The sequence below is a fragment of the Haliotis asinina genome, chromosome 1 (genome assembly GCF_037392515.1).
Source record: "Haliotis asinina isolate JCU_RB_2024 chromosome 1, JCU_Hal_asi_v2, whole genome shotgun sequence".
Lineage (NCBI taxonomy): Eukaryota > Metazoa > Mollusca > Gastropoda > Lepetellida > Haliotidae > Haliotis > Haliotis asinina.
In genome coordinates this window covers 88,948,649-88,966,312 of record NC_090280.1, presented here as the reverse complement: position 1 = coordinate 88,966,312, position 17,664 = coordinate 88,948,649, and the positions used below count along the sequence as shown (strand labels likewise).

General features: G+C 41.7%; 1 protein-coding gene across 2 annotated transcripts; it reads left to right on the top strand.

The window, feature by feature from the left end:
* Positions 1 to 2,030: 2,030 nt before the first annotated feature.
* LOC137254666 (sulfotransferase 1B1-like) lies at positions 2,031 to 16,452 on the top strand. 2 transcript variants are annotated; one of them, XM_067792511.1, is made up of 6 exons: positions 2,031 to 2,310; positions 6,395 to 6,575; positions 9,435 to 9,755; positions 10,707 to 10,810; positions 13,311 to 13,473; positions 15,516 to 16,452. In XM_067792511.1, exons 2-6 carry the CDS (start codon positions 6,413 to 6,415, stop codon positions 15,629 to 15,631), a joined length of 867 nt encoding a protein of 288 aa, XP_067648612.1. In that variant the 5' UTR covers positions 2,031 to 2,310; positions 6,395 to 6,412; the 3' UTR covers positions 15,632 to 16,452. The 2 variants fall into 2 exon arrangements, with proteins under 2 accessions (XP_067648612.1, XP_067648619.1); XM_067792518.1 differs by lacking the exon at positions 2,031 to 2,310 and adding an exon at positions 5,233 to 5,914.
* Positions 16,453 to 17,664: the final 1,212 nt, after the last annotated feature.

Sequence of the window (17,664 nt, the reverse complement as noted above, 5' to 3'; positions counted from 1 at the left end):
CCTATCCTTCAAATTTCCGGTCGGCGGATCTTGATTGAAAAAAGGGATAATGATACTATAGTAACACTTGAAACAGGAAGGTTATCTATGGATGCAGTGGTATGTGGTGTGGTGCATATATTGGGCCCAGCTCACACATCAGTTGAAACTGAGCAACGTTGGTCATGTTGTGTTCTTGGATGGGTGACAGGATTCGGTCGTTTGACTCCTTACAGTTTCCCGGACTTAATCCTTTCCCACATCGAATCACAAGTGACACATGCTGTCTCACCTAAGACAAGTGAGTTAGTTCAAAATTGCCTCTGTTCACCCAGCAGGAAATGGGTACCCGTTGTAATTACATGGCTACATGACTTTTAACCTTCTAGCATTCAAAAGGCAGTGTTTCCAGCAGTTGTATCTCAGATAAAACTGATACATAATTTCAATTGCAGTTATTAACTGCACGTGTATGAATACTTCACAATGTCTAAAATATATGCACTTGTACATAGTAAAATATTTGAAAGTAGCGGTGGGGCAGCTTCGTTGTTTAAGCGTTCGCTCGTAGTGATAAAGATCCGGGTTCGATTCCCAACATGGGCATAATATGTGAAGCCCATTTTCTGATGTCCCCAGCCGATATGTAGCTGGGATACCGCTAAAAGCAGCGTAAATACATACTGTCTCACTCATGTGAACTGAATAAGGGATATGATCTCCCAGCGTTGGATTATACCTGTTTGCGTATATATCTATATGAATAAATACGAGTACGAAGAAAGTGTTGATTTTATTTGAAGAAATCAGAAATCCCATCTGTGTTCCACTCCGTGTTTCACTCAACCCAAAATGACCTGTTTCATCATGTAGAGAAAGGATGATAGAGCCACACACAGTATCACTGAGGGGGACAGCAAAAATGGACTTCATACATTGTACCCATGTTTGTAATCGAACGCTCTAACCACTAGGCTATCCCACCATCCAAAACGGTGGTCAAAATGCGTGAAAGTGTTGATAAGGCTGGTTCAGCCAATATTCCAGCCATAACGAAGAGCGGGACATCAAAACAGCATTATGCACGTCAGAAACAAAACTGGGAAGTTAAGCATGATGAAAACTAGGCTAATCCAAGCTTCAAATCAGCTGAATCAAAATGGATCAGATAAACTTGACTAGCTCAACAGCCACATCGTTTGCGACTGGCTTTCTCCAATTATTCACTGACTTGCATACCTGTGTTGTGATAATGTGATCAGTCCAGCGCATTCAAGATGTCCTCACACTATTACGGCACCTTGAAGGAGCATCATTTTGTGTAATCTATTTTATAACATAGTAGGCGATTCATCTTGTATAGGCAAGGAGTCGCAATATATTAGTTGTCTCTCTTAGACATAATGTGATCCGCGGATGACGGGTTCTGACTGTGGTCTGTCGGTTTAAAACTAGTTCTCGTGTTACGCACGAGTTGTTTCGCACAGAGTGGGCGAGCGAGTTTAGTTTTATACCGCTTGACCAATATTCCAGTAATATCATAGTGGGGGACACCAGAAATGGGCTTCACATATTTTACCAATGTGGGAATCAAACGCGGGTCTTCCCGCCGCCTCTGTTTCTCTCAAATATCTCGTTAGATGACACACTACAATATTTACTGGTATGCTGTTCAACGGCATTGAACCAAGGCACTAAATCTAGTATGGTGAGATGAAATCGTTTTTAACATCGTGTTCAAAACGTTTCAGTGTATTTATATAGTGACGTGCATGCATAAGTTGGTGCGTGGGTGTGCTCGTGGTTGTAGCTTCCTTCCCAGTAGTCTGAACTAATGTCGCATTCATAGTGCCAGCCCAGTGAGATGTATCATGCGACAGTTTTACATGATTACCTTACATAGACACAGAATACTCAGCCGACAAACGCGTACACACAAGCGCGCGCCCTCACAAATACACGCATGCACGCACGCAGACACTCGCCGCGATAGTAATGTGCACTGATTTTGAACCATACCTGACCTACCCTTTGTAGCGCGCATTTTCTTGGTCAAGGTCACAATGATATAAGAAGTACACATCCTTGTTGATGTCATCGTGGTACATATAGACAACTACTAAAACGTACTTTACATATGCATGCAGTTATTCACAGGTCAGTTGCTGGGCTTGCTGTACTGAGAGACTCACTTGTACTGTCGACATGGAGTAAATACAGCAAACTGTTTCAGTGTACTTTGGCGAGTATTTTGTCAACGGATATAGAATAATAAATGCATGACAGTGACTGTCAACTCACTACAAGAGGACCGACTACACAGTAAAGGAGGTAAGGCTTAACTCATGCAGGTAACACCGTCTCCTGTTTTGACGGTAAGGGTACAGGTAAATGCTACATTGCAGGGCGCTTGTGTTTTGGTTTAAACGTCCCTCTGTATTTGGAGAAATCCGGATCTATAAACAAGCGAAAAGTTTAGTTTTTATGTGTGCGCGTTATCTGCGACAACCTCATGCTTGTCTGAACTATATATCCAATCACCTTATATGTATCTGAGCCGAGTCTCTGCTATGTGACCTATATATTCGCTATTTATTGTGAATAAATGAAAGATTGCTAACAAAGATTTAGGAAACGTTTCAGTCAAACTAAAACAATGTTAAATCTTAAACTGCAGTATCCACAAACAAAACAAATACACGTAGATGAATAAAGACTAGAAAAGGTTATGGTATTTGTAAAAGTGGATAATGCTTCTTTAACTACAGGTTGATCAAACAGATAACTATGCCCTAATCTTTCTATGACATCACATTTTATTTTCAAAATAGGTTGGTGCTTAATTAATGCACGGGTGTATACATATATGGAAAGATTCTCAAATCGCATTATGCATGTCTGAGTATAATCTTTGACAACCTCATTCATAAACTGCATATCAAATAACACCATGTATCCTTGACAACCTCACGTGTGTCTGAGCCGAATCCCTGATAACCTCATCATGAAGGAACTATATCTCAAATCATCACATGTATGTCTGACCTGAGTTTGTCTGAGATGAACACTACCCTCAGATGATTGCGCTTATAGCTGTACCAGCAGGTGCACAGCTGACTGATATATTCGTAACTACTCGTGTCATTCCGGCAAGCAGGTCACGGAAAGAGGAGAGTGGCTGATCGTGTCTTTCGTGTTTTAATGCTAACTTTAAACTTTCCGGAAAGGTCTTGACAGTCATTCAACTGTGGTATCTGTTTCCCAGGGAATGTCATCCTTGCTCGAGACACCGCCACCTGACGGCGTCTTATACACACCTGTACAGCTTGGTTTTCTGTGAGAAGAAAATGTGTCAAAGAAGTCCGAGTGTAGAATGACTGAGAACGAAAATAGAAGTGCTCTAGATTTCTTGACCACCCCGCTATAACATCTCCATATAGCAAAACATCCACATTTTCTACATAGACTGTTATTTTGATGCATTTTTGTCACTAACTATGCCTTAATTAAATGTACAATGTGATGGTTTGTATTCATAACTGATTAATGGGGTAAACCGATACAGACACGGGTAGTCAGTATGACAAAGTATGCACAGTCAACCATATATAAAAATGTTCTACATAGACAGTTATTTTAGTGTGTTTTTGTTAATTACCATGCCTTAATGAGTATGCCAAAGTGTGTGCAGTCAACCGGAAATGGTTTTGTCAAGCTGTGGAAGTTTTTGGACGTGGACGTCCTGGGTGGATACCACTTAAAGCATCATGTTGTCTTTCCATCGGGTCTGTAATGGTCGTATAACAGTGATATGGAGGGTACACTATCGTGACAATCGTTTTTGAGTGTAACCCAAAATTTAGGGATGAAGGTCAAGTCAACGTGACACGCTGATGTCAACAAGCTGATCGTCTTTTGAGAATGTGCATAAATAGCAGCGGGCTAGAGTAACTAAAACTACATGTTTTTCAATTTGTGTGGATGGCATACCGACAAACCCACCAGACCGTCGCTCACTCAGCCTGCCACACACACAACTCCCCTCAAGTTCAGCAAGACACCATCTCGACACGAGTCAATTGTTCAATGTTTATAGATTTCGGTTAGATTAACATGTCCAAGTTAAGGAAGCGCGGGCAAATTGTTCTTTCTCAAGCAAGGGAACTAGCTTACAATGTTATCGTTTATACGGAAAAGACACGTGCAACCAAAACAGAGGTTATTTAAAATGTAGCCTTACTACTGGTCTTTACCGGGTAACTTTAAAACGCATCAAAGCGGAAGGTGATAGGGGTGTGAGTAGGCCTACTTTTATTAGTCCTACCAAGTTGCGCAAACCCCAGATTTTCAAGCACATACTTGATGATTTTGACCGGTGTGCAGTCCGTCAATTTGTACCAAGTTTATATGGACAGTCTAAGTAAACTTATCCTCAGTACTTTTCGTTACACTCCACTTCTGAGACTAACAAAGCCTTATGGGAGGTCGCGTCATGTAAAGTTTGAGACTGATCAATCAGAACACAGCCTACCAAATCGCGAAAGTGCACATTCGCACACAACTTTTGAACTTTTTGTCTTGATAAGGTTCGTACCCGAACGATTCCGAATGCTATTTAGCGTACGTTCGCTTCCGGTGATGCACACGGCGTATGTACAACCATGACAACGGTGAGTAAACAGTTGCTGAAAATAGTGTTTTTGGCAATATTCAGGGATGTTATCTTGCGGAAATATTAGCTCATGGTAACCATGTCAACAGAAACCCCAAAGCGTATTTATTGCAGGTCAAATAAGTGTGTCATATGCGGAGTTTTGTTTGTGGAGAGATCTGTGTCAGTGACCTGAATATTTTGAAAGTCCCTCCGATCCCTAAATAATAGCCCCTGTCTGATTGGTGAAATCTATTTAACCGTCTCGCGTTTGATTGGACGGTCATTGGATCGCTCAAAGGATACCCGACGCCACCTTCTACTCATTCTCTTTCCACAGAGGTTTCTCCTGTCATATCTTCCTACGTAACCTCTATTCTAATACGACCCCTTTCATGGCGCGTGTGTTCAAGACTCGCGATTGGAGGTATTCAGGTTTAGTTGTGCAATCAGAAACGCTGTTTCAAGAGTGATCATTCGCAAGATCTCGGTAATTTCCGAATGCATCATGAAAACTTGCCACTATCAGTTTTTGTTTCTACAAGCACATCCTGGCGATTGATCCCGGAGATAATTCCTGGTGCGATCTTTTGCCGCAAGGGGATTTCTCGATGAAATATGGCCGTGTTAGAACAGAGGTTACGTAGGAAGATGTGACAGGAGTAACCCCAGTGGGAAGAGAATGTAGTATGATGTAACACTCAAAACACGCAGGAGGAAACTGAACTTTTCGACATTTAGACGACGACCTGTTTCCCTCCTTTCAAGTGGAATGTTCTGGAGGGCGTTCCCATATACACAAATTGTGGTCATTTGTCAGGTCGTGCCTCATCTAATACTCGTCAAGCAGTAACAGAAGGGCCACAACGGGCTGACCATACATGAGACATGACCCGACACACAACAGTCTGAAATATAGTCTTCATTCAGCAAAATCAGGTGGTGGACACCGGCTAAGGTGGGAGTGTCCACCTTGGCAGACAATCGCTTCCAAGACGAATACTCACTACGGTACTAGTTGTAGGTACATGTTACCATGAATGAAGAGGACTTGTGGATCCGCTGATAATCTTCTGTGCTTGAAGGACAGACAGTGCAACAGCTCCGACTACACCATAGTGTAGTTTACCAGGGCTTCCGACATTGTAAAAGTATGGGGGAATCGAACTGTGTAACGAGCGAACGCTTTAACCACAATGCTACACAGGGCCCCTTTCCATATTTAACGCATCGACAGCAAATAGTTCGGCGGAAGACCTTGTTCTGAAATGCGTGCATTATCAGGTGAATACTTGACTTGCCAGTGAATGCGTTTGTGACTCTAACTACAGACAAAATACTCACACATGGACATCTGGTATTGTCCCTATTTGATGGTGATCAACTGACAAAAGATCATGATGCGGTGCAATGGTCTCTGACTATGGAAGAAGTTTATGGCTCTTGTATATCTATACAGTCTTCAACACATGCACATTGAACATATGAATATATTATTTTGGATTTCTATGCACCGCTGGCAGCTGTATATGGCCATAAGAATATACGGTCCATTCGTTTTGTATGCGAACCTCAGGCTGTCATTCGGCCAATGCATCACCTGTAAGTCAGTGTTATGCAAATACACGCACACATTGTCTCTCATTGTCATTCACGACTGACGTTAGCCCCACGGGCATGCATACATGACACTGCATGACACGAAGCTGCAGTCAGGCGTGTTGCTGCATGTGTATTTGTCATGTTTCCGTTGTTATGTTTCAGTCTCTTGAATCCCGCCAGATGTCGCGCATCACAGTGCTAGACGCTGGAGGTGATGCACTTCCAATGTTTCAGTACCAGGGCCAGAACTATCCCAACTACGCCAACACAGAGTCCATTGTTAACATACACAAGATTCCTATCAGGGAAGACGATATCATCATCTGTGCATTCCCTAAGTCAGGTAAGAATCAGGACCAATTCCACAAAGCCGTTTTAGCTGCGAGATGATAATGGCTCGGTTGGGCAGCCTTGTTGTGAGAACGTCCTCTCGTCACGCTGAAGCCCCGAGTTGAATTCCCCACGTGTGTGATGCCCATTTCTGGAATATTGCACAAAGCGTCCTAAAACAATACTCTGTCACTGAGATGATCCTAAATCCAATACTGTAAAATATGCTATCGATTTGGTGAAAGGGGATATTGTATTAAATGTTTCGAATAGTGTACTGAATACGTTCATATATTGCATTACGTCTACCAGCGAATACGATCTTGTCGTTTTTTAATGGGAGAATCCGACTTTCGTCAATATTTAAGACATCAAAATGACAAAAGTGATCAGGCCACAATACCCATGCTGAAAGTATTGTGACGTGGTTTATTGGGTAAGGATGTCGCTTGTCACACCGAAACAACGGTGTGCTTCCCCTCACGAGTGAAACCAATTTCTGGTGTTTGTCACTATGCTAACAAATAAGAACCCGGGCCTATGTCCTGAGTGAGTTTATATTTCCGCCGCTTCTAGAGATATTCCAGCAATGTCACGGCGGGTTACACCAGAAAAGGGTTTCACACATTGTAACCATCTGGTGAATTGAAACCCGTCTGTGTAATAAATAAAACTGGTCTAGGGAATAACTGTTTTGTCACATCCCCTGTTTGTTGTCGGACGGGATTAATAGAGGGTGGATACAGTGTCTGATCATCATGTGTACAGCCAACTGACTGACCGGATCCTGTCTCCGATATTTACATTCGTAGTACAGTAATGTAAGTGTATTCTCTATAAAAACCATTCACTCCGTCATAAAACCAGATGTCATTTAACGATTTCATGATATGACACGTTTTGCTACGCACTAATAACATTTCCAGTATAAGTTAAGTACCTGTGTTAACATATGTTTTTAAGGTATTTTTGAACGCTGAAAAAGAGTATTGAATTGCTTGTTTATACACACTTGTATTTTTGTACATGTACGTTCAAATTAAAGATATACATTCGGATTAGTTTAACGATCTACATTTCGGACCCATAAACGGTCCGTATAAAACTTTTTTTGTTGAGTGTAGCAACGGTTTAGAACTGTTGCCAGCAACCAATGATGAGTGAAGTGGATTGGCTGGTCAGGTGTTGACGTCAACGTATCCCGTAGATCAGTGCTCATGGTGTCAGTCATTGGGTTATTTGCCAGACCGCCGCGAGTTTGAAAAGGACAGTCCAGTGATCAACGGCCTTGATCTCATTTAGATCTTTAAGCAGTGAGTGAGTTTAGTTTTACTCCGCATCCAGCAATATTGCAACTATATTGCGGCGGTCTGTAAATAATCGAGGATAGACCAGACAATCCAGTGATCAACAGAATGAGCATTGATCTGCGTAACTGGGAAGTCAGCGAGCCAGACCACCCGATCCCGTTAGTCTCCTCTTACGACAAGCATAGTCGCCTTTTATGGCAAGCATGGGTTGATGAATGCCTATTCTACCCCGGACCTTCACGGGCACTTTAAGCAGTGAATGCCTGATACTCCTACATAGATAGCGATAGTCTGAACCATGCTGTCTTTGAATTAAGTCATTCTTTGACCCTCCAGTTTACTTTCTGTTTACGAACATATGTTATAAATTACATACAGGCACGCACACGCACATTAATCCACCCGATACTGCCTGTTAGTTGACGGTGGGGTAGCCTAGTTCGCGGGTTCGGTTCGGTTCCTCACATGGGTACAATGTGTGAAGCCCATTACTGGAGTACCCATTGCTGCTGGAATATTGCTGAAAGCGGCGTAAAACTAAACTCACTCACTCACCATTAGTTGAAGGATCTGATCTAGAGTATGTCCTTTTAGGTAAGGTTGAGCTAGATTATCTAATCCAAATAGTTAAATGGGGAGGGTTTGGTAACCAATTTAGGCGAAAGCAGTGAAGTAATGAATCGAAAATCCGGGTTCGATTCTTCACAGTGTGTGAAGCCCATCTCGGGTATACTCCGCCGTGATACAGATGCGCCAGTTGTTGTTAGGAATATTTTATCCATATTCTTGTGGTCTCACCTTAGGCAAGTGAGTTTATTCAAAATTGCCTCTGTTCACCCAGTAGTAAATGGGTACCCGGTGAAATAGATCATGATGCCTTACAGATAGCTTCATCCTCTATATCTAAAAAAATATGCGAGAACTGATTCTGCCTCTTTCAGAGAACCTGTGCATGGTTCGCGTTTCCAAGTTTAATCAGGTAGATAATTTAAGAATCGAAAGTGAGTCGTGATTGGTTCGCTCAACTTCCCAGCGTATGCACCTGATTGGATAAAAAACCCACAATGTTGCTGTTGAGCACTGGATTGTCTGGTCTAGACTCTACTCGTGAAGATCCGGGGTAGAATAGGTCTTTAGCAAGCTACATAAGGCGACTATGTTTGTCATAAGATGCGACTAACCGTGTCGGGTGGTCAGGTTCGGTTGTCAGCTGCGCAGATCAAAGCTCATGCTGTTGATCACAGGATTGTCTGGTCCAGGCTCCATTATTTAGAGACTGCCGCCATATAGCTGGTATATTGCTGAGTGTGGCCTAATACTAAACTCACTCACTCTCCTTCGGACTCGATGAATTATACAGACCGCCTTCATATGTGGCTGGAATGTTGCTGGGTGCGGCATAAAAGTCATTTACATGGGATGTAAACGTGACAATTCGTAAGCAAGTTCCGCACATATCTGTCATGTGTTTGTCACACACAGTCCTGTCGAAAAGAACACAAATAACAATGATATTGATAATTATTTATCATAATTATATACCATCATATCTGTGACTGCAGGAACACACTGGGTATGGGAGGCTTCACGAATGCTTCTGGCAGGTCATCTGATTAACGATGCTGTGGAGAAGGGAGTGGGGATGCTGGAATATGCACCACATGATGACATCCAGGGAATGTCTTCCCCGCGACTACTTAACACTCACTTCAATCTGAGTCGGCTTCCACTGGACATCGTGAAGAAGAGATGCAGGATAGTGTACCTGCTAAGGAACCCTAAAGACGTCGCTGTCAGCTACTACAACTTCATCCTCAAACTTCCCTACTATAACTACAAGGGGAAGTGGGAAAATTTCATGAAATACCAGGTGCTTGGAAAGTGTAAGTAACTTTGAAGTATAAGTTCAGTGAGACAATTGTTGGCTTCTGTATATGGATTATCGTACAGAAAACAACTGTCAAAAGATACACGAGCACACCGACACACACGGACGCATGCACGCACGCACACACATACATACATTTGATCACGTTTTAATAAAGACACCCAGAAAACAATACAACGAAAGAAAACTATAGCAATTCATTTGTTCGAACTTGAAATTACTCCGATCGAGCTATAAATAATTAGTTGAATTTGAATTTGAAATAATTTATTGACAGTTCAGTGCCACCGGCCAATACAATACACTGAAAATAATGCAATATTATCAATATCAGCCATACATTTATGATGCGTTATTTGTTGAATTGAGTGAGTTTAGTTTTACGCCGCACTCCGCAATATTCAAGTTACTTGGCGAAGGGTAGTAAATAATCAAGTCTGGAGCAGACAATCCAGTGATCAACAGCATGAGCATCGATCTTACGACAAGCATAGTCGCCTTTTATGGCAAGCATGGGTTGTTGAAGACCTATTCTACCCCGAATCATCACGGGTCTTAGTTGTAGAAGGATGCACTGGTTCTTATAGCTTTGTTTTTGTCAAAATGTAACGCGTTAAGTGAGTGGGAAACCGGTTAACAAGTTAATAACGAAAAATAGTGAAGCCATCCATCAAATCACTAGACATTTAGTTCAATGAGATTCTAAAAATACATAATTAAACACCATGTTTCCATTGCAGCAAGTGAGGTAGGTTTCAAATACACTCTTCTTAATAACTCTCAGCATCTTGGGGGAAAAGAAATTTAACTCGTCTTGGTAAAATAACATAAATAATAACTGTAGCAATCTAAAAATTGGTTCACATTTTCAATTCCTCGCCTAATAGCTTAATATTACTCAGTAGCAATAAAACCAGCTGTTTGTGTTTATCTGTGTTTTTTACAGTTTCATACGGGTCATGGTTTGACTTCGTCTTAGACTGGGAAGAAGAAAAACGAAAGCATCCGGAGTTACCTATCCTGACTCTTCACTACGAAGACATGAAGGAGGTATATTTGCTTCCTTACATTCTTTACTTTTTATTGTAACCGTTCTGTTACATGTAAAAGACCATCACAGTAGTTTATCACTCAAGGTCAGGGAACAGAAGAGGCCTCGCAATTGTCTAAGACCACCCAACTGGCTATTCAGAGTTGCCTCCCTTAGATGTACCAGAGACCTATGACCGTGGATCTAAATCTACAATACTTTTCCTCGCTTGTAAGCACCACATCCCTTCTCGTGGATTTCTCTAACTTAGTAAACGCCTTATATCTGTTTCGGATTTATACTGCTAGAAAGCAGAACAACGCATTATTTCTTCAATTTAGGCCTCGTTTCCATGGCAACAAGTGAGGTAGGCCTTGTGGTAAACGTGATAGTGGCAGGTATATAGGACGTGAAAGTAGGTCTGGCATTTTCATAAGACTTTACATTGTTTAGTACTTCTGGTGACAAGCAACTTTTCATACTTTTTGAATGGTTTCATGGTTGTCCGTTGACAGTAAGGGACCGATAATCCTTGCAGGAATAACACATATCCGATCTACCATCCCCAAATTAGCCAACTATTAGGACTGTTAACAGCTGTGACAGCCAAGCATGGTTGTATCCCTGGTTCTTGAATAAAACGCTTGTCAATGGAAATCTGGTTCCGTGGGTAATCTAGGCACCGTATCGCATATCGCGAACCAGCTTAATGCCGGAAGTAGCGCCTCTCGAGACTTACAAACCCTTTCGCCTCACTCAAAAATGTTCCAGCTGTATGGCGGCGGTACGAAGGTTTAAGTCAAATATCAATATATACCAGAAATATACAGCTTTTAGCAAGATACCAGTATGTGATCGCTGAACCCGAACTTATTTATTCATAAGATTATGGTATATGCTCAAGGGATAAAGTCGTTTTTCATAATCTTAATCTTGTGACTGAAATTAAAGGAACTGCAATGTCTGTTTACAAGATAAGAGAACCAGACGCTTCTCATTTCCACTCAATGTGGTCTTAAGAATTGTAGAGGTAAGAAACATGCATCTTGTCAACGCTGTGGGACAAATTCGACAGGGCATGCCTGTTACAAAATGTTCGATGGAGAGTTGTTGGTATCAGAGACCATATAATAGATCTATTATATGGTCTCTGTTGGTATACATCAGTCTTGCACCTCGCAGCGTGACGCAATTCGTCCATTCAGAAACACTACTTGGACCTTATGGTGATGTTTTCACCAACACATTTAAGTGAAAGACTCGAGAGAAGACTGTATATCCATACAACGTCAGTACCGGTGGTTCCGAACCATACGCTTCTGACAGGTACCATACCCTTATAAGGCCCGTAAGAACGTCCTTCGCTAGACCTTAGTAGTGACCATTTTGAATTGTCTCGTGATTGCCAGTTGGTAGTAAGGGACCGATAATCAGGAATAAAACATTTACGATCTAACCATCCCAAAATTTGCTAAATACAGTGTACTACGACAGCCAACAGCTGGGACACCCAAGCATGGTTGTAGACTTGATTCGGTCTAGTGAAGCAATATTTGGTGGTCGCGCATTTTGGAACCACAACCAATTGCTAAATGTATGCTTGACTGAAAATCCGGTATCGGAAGTGAGATGGGCAACGTCTCGCATATCGCCCTTGGCTCGCGCAAAGGAGACCGGGAACCAGCTTAGAACCGGAAGTATCACCTCACGTGACTAATACTGCTCCTATAGCTCGTACAATAACTGGCTAGGGAGGAATTTCAGTGAGTTCAGTTTGATGTCCTCTGCTCGTCTGTGGCCTCCGTGCGAGATGCCCAGCCCGGCGGCCAGTTGTGGCACCAAAACATCGACAATGATGGACGTATCAAGAGGAGTAGACAGCTCTTCATCACGTTTTGTATATAGGAGGGCTAGGGAGGAGTATCAGTAAGTTCAGTTTGATGCCCTCTGCTCGTCTGTGGCCTCCGTGCGAGATGCCCAGCCCGGCGGCCAGTTGTGGCACCAAAACATCGACATTGTTGGACGTATCAAGAGGAGTACACAGCTCTTCATCACGTTTTGTAAAGAATACTTGTATAGGAGGACTTTGGTGTAGCCTAGTGGCTATACCTTTCTGTTGTCTCCTGCCGTGATATTGCTGGAATATTCGTTAGCGAATCGCACTAAAACTAAAATCGCACATTCACAAGACTGTGATAGTGTGTACCTGCCTTTATAATGACATGTAATATTCTAGGGATGGCATGTGGCCTCATGTCCAGAACACGAACCACATTTCAGGCAGTTCCTCTGTCAGTGAATGGGTACCCGATGGGAAGATTTGACAATGAAACTGGCAGTTATCTCAAGGAAGCGTTGTTTATTCCTGAGGGACTGGAGATTGACATTTACAGAACCACTGAATGGAGTAATAATGCAGGGATTTTGGTTTGTTCATGATCTAGATTTCAAGCAGTGTAATTATTGTATGCAGATGTTAAATGTACCTTAAACTAATTATCTCTTTTGTTTCGCTATCAGAACAGTTTACGTGAATTAAGGAAACTCGACAAGTTCCTGGGCACAGACCGGGGTGATGGCTTCCTGTTTGAACTGTGTGAACACACAAGCTTCGCTGGTATGAACACCAGAAAGACAACCACATCCCCTGAAGATGGGGCGTTTCAGGGGACGTACAGGAAAGGTAGGATATCTACATGTTTCCATGACCACCAGAATACATGAGAGTATAAAGTGATATTTCCTTCAACAGCCCACTCACTCATCCATCCGTCCATGCATCCATCCACCCACTCACCCATCCATCCACCCGTCCATGATGCTCAGACATAGTAACACACACTGAAGCACAGGGGCTTGTATTGCTGAAAATAATACGTCCTGGGCCCAACAAGGGTACACTGATATCCATATACATATAAAGAAACACTTCTTCTGCCTTACTGGCTACGCTTGTTGGACCCAGGAAGTATCATTTTCAGCAATACAAACCCTGTGCACTGAAGAACGTAACCTGAGTCTTCCTTTGAAAGGCGTCAAGAATAGGGTTAAGGTGGCCTTCAGTCGAAGTAGACTTAGTCTCAGTATTGTTGGTTATTATACACTCTACTGCCGAGTCTTACGAACTCTAGGATCAAGTTGCGTCAGGTAACCTTGCGAACACAGTTTTACCAAATCGTGAAAGTGGACATTCTCACATATCTTTTGAACTCCTACCTCGAAAAGGTTTGTACCCGAAAATACTATTGTCAGTCCGGGTGATGCACATGGTGCACGCCACAAAACTGTCAGCGGTGATTAAACAGTCGCTTAAAATAACGTTTTTGTCAATATTCAAGGATATCAGCTTGCGGAATTATTGGCTAATGGTAAGCATGTTATCAGGAAGTACTAGGAGTATATACTGCAGCTCAAACATCTGTGTTTTATGTGGATTTTCTTTTGTTGGGGGATCAGTGTCAGTGATGGTGATTTTGTAATTCCCGCCAAACCCTAAATAGTACCTGTTGTCTGATTGGTTAAATCTGATCTGTCGTCTCGATATATTGACTTGGGTACCCAGTCAAACTGTGTTATTTGTAACCAAATACACATTATTACCGAAAGCGCACGTAAAATCTCCAAACCCATCATCATATACTCTTCAAAAATAGTAGGGGATCTTCATTTTTGTTATTTACGATTAAAAATATTTAGGAGATTTATCGGGATCAATCAATGTTGATATTATATTATTGAATGTTTTGAGAGTGCATCACCGTGTGCATTTCCTTACAACCATAGTTATTAGGAATGTAGCCGCTTTTGAGAGATGATTGGTGTATGGCATGTAATTTGCATGTCTAAGATTTTCATTTTAAAACAAACGACTAGAAACAAACACTAACAAAAGTGTGATGCAAGGTGAGTGTCAAAATTAATGTTCTAAGTGATTTCTCAACCTTCCTGAAAAAAGGTCAAACTCAAGAATGGAACCCCATGCACGTGTATGGGGCTACTGCGTTGTGCACATGCATATCATGCGTTGTGTTTAGGGGTGGCAATAGACTAAAATGGTGGTGTGTTCATAAGATGTCTGTCCTAGAAACGTTTGTTAACATTTACACTTCCTAACCAAACTCAAAGTTCAGTATCCCCTATTTTGTTTGAGGAGTATATTTTAGACCATTAAACACATCCTTCTGGAAGCAGTATCTTGTTTTAAAGGGCTTATGCTCTGTCGTCAGACCATGCAGTTCTGACGTCTCGATTAACACCTCTGTGTCTTAAAACAACATTTTATCATGTCACAGCAGAGCATATTTAAGTTATCGCTGACAAAGTCATGTAATATGTAATGCATCTCATATATATCCTATCTTTTATACTACTTGCAACCATAAAATATCTCATGATATCATATCATTTTGTTTATATACGCCTCACCCAGCAATATTACAGCGTAAATAGTCGAGTGTGGACCAGACACTCCAGTGATCAACAGCTTTAGCGTGGATCTACGCAAGTGGGATACGATGGCATGTGTCAACAAAGTCGACCCTGATCACCCGATCCCCTTAATGGCTTCTTCAATGGTTTAAGACCAATTAAACCAGGATGATCCCGGGTTTAACATATCGTATCATATCATATCATATCATATCATATCATATCATATCATATCATATCATATATCATATCATATCATATCATATCATATCATATCATATCAATTGTTTGTTTCAGGGGTGGTTGGTGACTGGAAGAACTGGTTCACACCGGAACAAAATGAATGGTTCGACAAATATTACGCTGAGAGAATGAAAGATTGTGACCTGAATATAAGATTTACATTGCCCTGACCGACCTGAAAACATCATGTATACACTAGGAGCCGTATAACAGAAAGCCTAATCTTCATGTAGACTTGACATGGGACGGGTGACACATGTAACCTGATACTAAAGTCATGGCCAAGAATCAACTAGAAATGTGTCGCAGTCGCCGCGACAGTTTAAAATTGCGTCTTATGTTGCTGATAGGTCGAATATAGAAATGTTTTCCGCATATTTATCATGAGACGTTTAGGAAGCTTAAATGAAGCCTTGAATGTTGTTATCTCAGTCAAACGTCTTCTGAGCAAGAGATACGTGACGCTGTTTCTTTAGCCAGCCTATGAGGCAGGAGGTGAGCGGGTTGGGTTTCACGTCTCTTTTAGTGATATTCCAGCAATATCACAGCACGGGACATCTGAAATAGGTTTTATACTGTATCCTTTACTGGGAACTGAAACCAGGCTAGCTATTCTCGAAACCTTCGTAGCTCTACGAAGTTCTTAAGCCCATTCTTAACACATTGGCTACGACAAAAGTTAAGAATTCTTAGGGCTACGAACGGTTCGAGAATAAGGGCCCAGGTCTTCAGCATGAAGTGAATGCGTGTGATGTAGCCACAGGGCTAGATGGCTAGATAGACTGTTGAAACACATGAATGGCATTTAAACGTTCGTGGCTAATGGATTACTACGAAAAATAATCATGGTATATTTTATAGGGTGTATATTTAATGTTTGTGTACAGGGTCAAACCTCCACCAGTTCCTCATGCACTGGCAATTTATAAGTGACTACCGGGCAGAAAATATAGTATGCATCGATTATAAATGGCAGCAAATAATAAACAAATGTAGATGTCCAGATGTGATGCGGTTGTTACTGATTGTGATCGTTGTGGTTTGGTCTTTTAGTTTGTAGTATTTCGGCGACCACATGTTTAAAATTTCTTTGCATGACAGTCAGTAAATGTTTATTTGTCCATTTCGATATATCTTAATTGGAAATAATCTGAATCCTATGTATCTTTGTGACAATTGTCAGTGTATAAATTTATCTTGTACAAGCTTGACGTTTTCTAGTGAGTGTGTGAGTATGGTTTTATGCCGCTTTTAGCAATATTCCAGCAATCTCACGACGGAGGACACCAGAAATGGGATTCACATATTGTAACCAATGGGGAATCGAACCCGGGTCTTCGGGATAACGAATTGACTCTTTAACCACCCGGCTAATCCGTCACCTCTACGTTTTGGTTAGACTGAGAACTCGCTCCTAATAACGCAATCAATAAGCCATAACAGCTACGACGAGTGAAACCAGACCGGCATGTCGAAATCAAAGACCCTCTACTGTTTAAACATACATGAACGATCGACGCTTACAAAAAAAGTCCTTCCCTTAAGAATGTCTCTTCATTAGGTGACTTTAGAACATGAAAGATGTTGAAACGAATTGCTGGCAGACCGTCTGTCTTATCTGACTGAAAGAGAGGTATGTGGTTCAATGCTCGGCCGCGTCAACCCTACATGAAAATATATTATTCTTCGTTACCCAGCCTGGCGCTCGGTATTTATATGCTGTGAAACCAACCTGTTTGGTGTATGCTTACCTTTTACTCGAATACCCGGTGCACAGGCAAACTGTAGCGCAAATGTGGTTGCGCAGCGTAGAGAAAATGACCAGTCTTCACATATGCGAGCGAAGCGAGCACATATATGAATACTGGTCATATTCTCTACGCTGCGCAACCCCACTTGCGGTACAGTTTGCCTGTGCCTGGTGTCATCCAATATTTTGAGGTATTAATTCACGTTATTTACATAGCTATTGATTTCTTTACACCACACGTACTTTGTTTCTGGGCATAAACAGGACTGGGTATTCTTTACATCGACACTCGCGATTAATGCGACCTTAGATCGAACCATCGACTTTCCATTTCCAAGGGTATCACTGTCAGAGTGACCACGTTTGTTTGTTGTTGTTTAACGCCGCACTCAGCAATATTTCAGCCATACAGAGACGGTCTGTAAATAATAGTGTGGGCAAGACAATGAGCAT

Bases quoted from the DNA above. Each gene is read 5' to 3' on its own strand.
- LOC137254666 (XM_067792511.1), top strand. From the start codon at position 6,413: ATGTCGCGCATCACAGTGCTAGACGCTGGAGGTGATGCACTTCCAATG. The intron at 6,576-9,434 runs GTAAGAATCAGG...CTGTGACTGCAG, and splicing joins CTGTGCATTCCCTAAGTCAG to GAACACACTGGGTATGGGAG. The intron at 10,811-13,310 runs GTATATTTGCTT...TTTCGCTATCAG, and splicing joins ACTACGAAGACATGAAGGAG to AACAGTTTACGTGAATTAAG.